The sequence below is a fragment of the Antrostomus carolinensis genome, unplaced genomic scaffold (genome assembly GCF_000700745.2).
Source record: "Antrostomus carolinensis isolate BGI_N321 unplaced genomic scaffold, ASM70074v2 scaffold54760, whole genome shotgun sequence".
NCBI lineage: Eukaryota > Metazoa > Chordata > Aves > Caprimulgiformes > Caprimulgidae > Antrostomus > Antrostomus carolinensis.
In genome coordinates, this window is record NW_010291709.1 from 333 (window position 1) to 4,951 (window position 4,619).

The 4,619-nt window shown below is 38.8% G+C and overlaps 1 protein-coding gene across 1 annotated transcript; it reads left to right on the forward strand.

Annotated features, from left to right (window-relative positions):
• Window positions 1–1,783: 1,783 nt before the first annotated feature.
• On the forward strand, window positions 1,784–4,249 carry FAM171B (family with sequence similarity 171 member B; the record flags this gene model as incomplete). Its single annotated transcript, XM_010176688.1, has 3 exons — window positions 1,784–1,900; window positions 2,389–2,512; window positions 2,788–4,249. Coding segments are annotated over 3 exons (1,574 nt in total), but the record flags the coding sequence as incomplete, so codon positions are not given.
• Window positions 4,250–4,619: the final 370 nt, after the last annotated feature.

Below are 4,619 nucleotides of genomic sequence, written 5' to 3' on the forward strand. Positions count from 1 at the left end.
TTTTGTGTTGTTTTTCATCTGCCTGTAAGTAGCCCAACTTTTATAACTTCCAAAACAATAGTTTTGTAGTATAGTGACATCTTGCCTTAGAGTTGGCAGGACAGAGAATTTGAGGATCTGTTGTTGTTGTCTCCATATGAGAGTCAGGGATGGAAGACTTTCGACTGGTCTTGCTCCCAAGTCTGGACAGGAAGTTTTCCAGGTAACTGAGGAACTACCTCTTTCAGGGCTCTAGGTGGCTGCTGCTGCTGTTCCCCTCTGCCAGCCATCACAAGTACCAGGAGAAGGCTGCGAGTTTTACTGCCAAATGATATTTTGTGTGTGTCTGTGCGTGTGCACATATGTGGCATGTGTCATTTCTCATGTTTATCTCCTGTCTGGTAGATAATTCCTTTTGCTTTGCTGAAAGAAGAGTCCTGGAGGAAAATTGAAATTATAGGACTTAGAGGAATTATACTTTTTACATGCCTTGGTTGTTACTGTATTAAAAAAGCTGATGGTTCTCTCTCCTTCCCAGTATTTACAGTTTGAAAACGTAAGGTTGTTTTTATGAGGTTGTTTTCTGTCCTTAGAACTTCACCAATGGCACATAGTAAATGTGTTCAAGTGCATCAAGTATAATTCTGTCTCTTCTACCACATGTTTATTAACTGTAGAAGCTGGCATACCATAATACCTGTCCTTTGCATTGTCAAACGGATGGTGTGGAATCTGTGTTCTAACAGTAGACCTTTCTTGGGCTAAATGAACCTTTCTTGGGCTAAATGAACCTTTCTTGGGCTAAATGAACCTTTCTTGGGCTAAATGAACCTTTCTTGGGCTAAATGAACCTTTCTTGGGCTAAATGAACCTTTCTTGGGCTAAATGAACCTTTCTTGGGCTAAATGAACCTTTCTTGGGCTAAATGAACCTTTCTTGGGCTAAATGAACCTTTCTTGGGCTAAATGAACCTTTCTTGGGCTAAATGAACCTTTCTTGGGCTAAATGAACCTTTCTTGGGCTAAATGAACCTTTCTTGGGCTAAATGAACCTTTCTTGGGCTAAATGAACCTTTCTTGGGCTAAATGAACCTTTCTTGGGCTAAATGAACCTTTCTTGGGCTAAATGAACCTTTCTTGGGCTAAATGAACCTTTCTTGGGCTAAATGAACCTTTCTTGGGCTAAATGAACCTTTCTTGGGCTAAATGAACCTTTCTTGGGCTAAATGAACCTTTCTTGGGCTAAATGAACCTTTCTTGGGCTAAATGAACCTTTCTTGGGCTAAATGAAATGCTTTGGGGTAGGGAGGACAGGAGAAATATTGAAGACAAATGTTGTTTATCCTATTGTAGCTTATAAGATTAAAATGCTTTCCCACTAAGTGCTGCTACTAATGTTAAACTTGTATTCATATGCTTAAATTACCTGTTTCTTGATTTTTATTTTTTTTTTTAGTCTTGGCCTTCATACATGCTTAAGCTCATATAATAGGATTTTTCAAATTATTTGTGTGCATGTCTGTGAAAGATATTTGTTAATAGAAAATTAATTATATTAAATTAGTTCAAGTAAGTAAAGATGATGCTTTGTTTCAAAGTAAAAGTCCACACCGGGTGATAAAATTGTCAAGAAAGTTTGCATGTTTAGCTAAAGCTGTGTAATAAATAGTGTATAGGTCAGAAGTTTCATTTTTTCTTGTGACCTTGACTATTTTTGTTACTAGCTTAATTGCTAATTATTTGAGGTGTAGAAGAATCCTGCATGGTATGTGCAATATTTTGTCTTTTTCTTTTCCCATCCCCAGGTGCTTGGGTAAACCGTGGGCTAGGAATGGTAAAGGAAGCAGATGGTCAGTTAGTATGGACATACGCTGCTCAACACTTAGGCTACTGGATAGCAGCTCCACTGCCTGGAACAAGAGGTATTGCAAACACCTGGAAGGGAAATTAAGTAACAACGTATCATAAGGCTGTCAGTTTGGCTTTATTTAACAACAGAAAGGGAAAAATGGCATGCAGATTCAACAGTTGTATAGCTTTTGTTTGAATCCTGATAAGTGTGTCTTTGTGCATATAACCATTTCCTAGAACTTCAAATGCTATTGGGGGAAAAAAATCCAGACTGTGTGTGTGACCTTACATGTTTATACTATCGGCATCTTTTGGAAGAAGCCTGCAAGGGAACTGTGACTATGGAGATCTAAAACATTGGGACTGTATTCCTTACTGTTGAGGATCATGTATGACAGGAAGAAATAGCAAGCTGAAAAGGGAAGTATGAATGTAGTGCCATAGGAACACAAAATCACTGGAAAAGTACAATTTAACTTACTAGCTACAGTTCTGTATATCAAGCAGAATTATTTGGTTTTGAGAACTAATTCTTGTCTGGTTTTGTTTCATAATCTAGAATCCATTATTAGTGCAGTTTCCAAGGACATAACAGCCTATCACACAGTGTTCCTGACGGCCATACTGGGAGGTACTGTGGTCATTATCATTGGATTTTTTGCTGTTCTTCTTTGTTACTGCAGGTAAGCAAAAAGAGAGGCTCTATCAAGCTCAGCATGAATGGAATTTAAGGTTGATAAAATAGTCTTTTGAAGTTGAGACTTGTTTCCCTAGCTAAACTATAATGTGTAGCCTAATATTTCTTCAAAAATTACAGTTATTACAGAACTTCATTTTAAATTTGTGATGCCACATTACATTATAAATTCTTAAAGTAAATCTAGTCTTCAGCTCTGGTAGTCAACAGTCTAGTGTTTCCTAGTATGCTCTACAGTCACCTTGCATCTCTTTTGTCTAGGCATAAATGTGGTCGGACACAAAAGAAGGAAAAGAATACAACTAAGCTGGAGGTCATTAAAAAAGACCAGACAACATCAACAACTCATATAAATCACATCAATGCTGTGAAAGGGTCTTTAAAGTTAGAGGATAAGTCACAGTTATATACACCGAAGATTTCATACAGCCCCCAAAGAAGGATGTCCATAGACACAGAAGATGGAAAATCACGAGACAATTTTAAAATCTACACAGAGGATGCTCCTTATCAGTCATCCTGTCAGGCTGGTCAGTCAAGAAATCCAGCCCATTCAATGGACCCTAATGCTGGAGTCAGGCACTTACAGCAGCCAAAGCATAGTAACAGTACTATTTCCCAGGCTCCTAGGGACATTCAAGACCAAAACAGATACCTGTCACTGAAAGAGGAGATGTACGGGCTTTCACATGTCCCAGAACATCTAATGCATATTTACAATCAACCTATTGCTATTCTTCAAACCTCTGACCTTTTCCACTCCCCAGAACAATTGCATCCTGCTAAATCAGCAACTTTGCCAAGAAAAGGGCAGTTAGTATATAGCCCCATGATGGAACCCATGAATCGCGACAGTTACATGCAAACGTTACCGAAAATGCCAGTGCACTCTATTCCACAGCCCTCTGTCTGCAGAGATGAAAACAGTACATTAGACAGTGAAGAGGGCCTGCCTTCTCAAACGTCAAACTGGGGCCGATACACTAATAGCTTACTGGAATCTGTCTCTGTTCCTGGGACATTGAATGAAGCAGTTGTAATGACTCCATTTTCATCTGAACTTCAGGGTATTTCAGAACAAACGTTATTGGAACTCTCTAAAGGAAAACCATCTCCACACCCTCGAGCATGGTTTGTGTCCCTGGATGGAAAGCCCATCGCTCAAGTGAGGCATTCTTTCATAGATCTGAAAAAAGGCAGAAAAACAGAGAGTAACGACACCAGTCTGGACTCTGGTGTGGACATGAATGAGCATCATCCAAGTAGGAAACTGGAGAGGGAGAAAACTTTCATTAAAAATATGCCGCATTCCAAGATCCTTTACTTGGAAGATCTGGATATGAGTAGCAGTGAAAGTGGCACCACTGTTTGCACTCCAGAGGACCAGGCTGTGAGGCACATTCTGGATGGAGGGAATGGGCCAGTCATAGAACAGCATGATGAAGAAGGTCTAAGAAGAAAAACTGTATCAGGAAGTCATGAATCTGGTATCCCTTCTACTAAAAAAAGGGATAGACCATCTATCACAAAAAGAGATAGCAAAACCAATATCTGGAAGAAAAGAGAGGAGAGGCCGCTTATTCCTATAAATTAAAACACAATGTGCTTTGTGTTGTTGCTCTCCCTGCTAGTTATTGACCTCTTGGCTGCTTGTGTAATTCTGCAGTGTTGAGTTTACAAAGGAAATGTTGTTTTCTAGTTTCAAGAAAAGTTAACATTTTTTTTAATAAACAGATTGAGTTACTAAACTTCAACTGGGCGATTGGTATTCAATGTGAATTGATAACAGGGAAACACTACTATTAAAATTTTCCAGTTCCTAATTTTGCTGGCAGTATAGGGAAGGCCCACATTTTATTTAGCCTGTCATTCTTGGACACACCTCTGAGAATGCATGGTGAGAAATGTAGGCACATCTTTTAATTTTTTTTATACTTGTTGCTTATGCTTTGGTAGATTTGTTAAAGCCATTCCTCAGCCTTGTCCCTAATTAATGTGACCATCTGTACAGTATTTTATATGTGAAGATTTCTAGGGATCTGTTATTACTTCTTTGTATAATGTAAAATGTTTCATCAGTTAGTCCCACGACA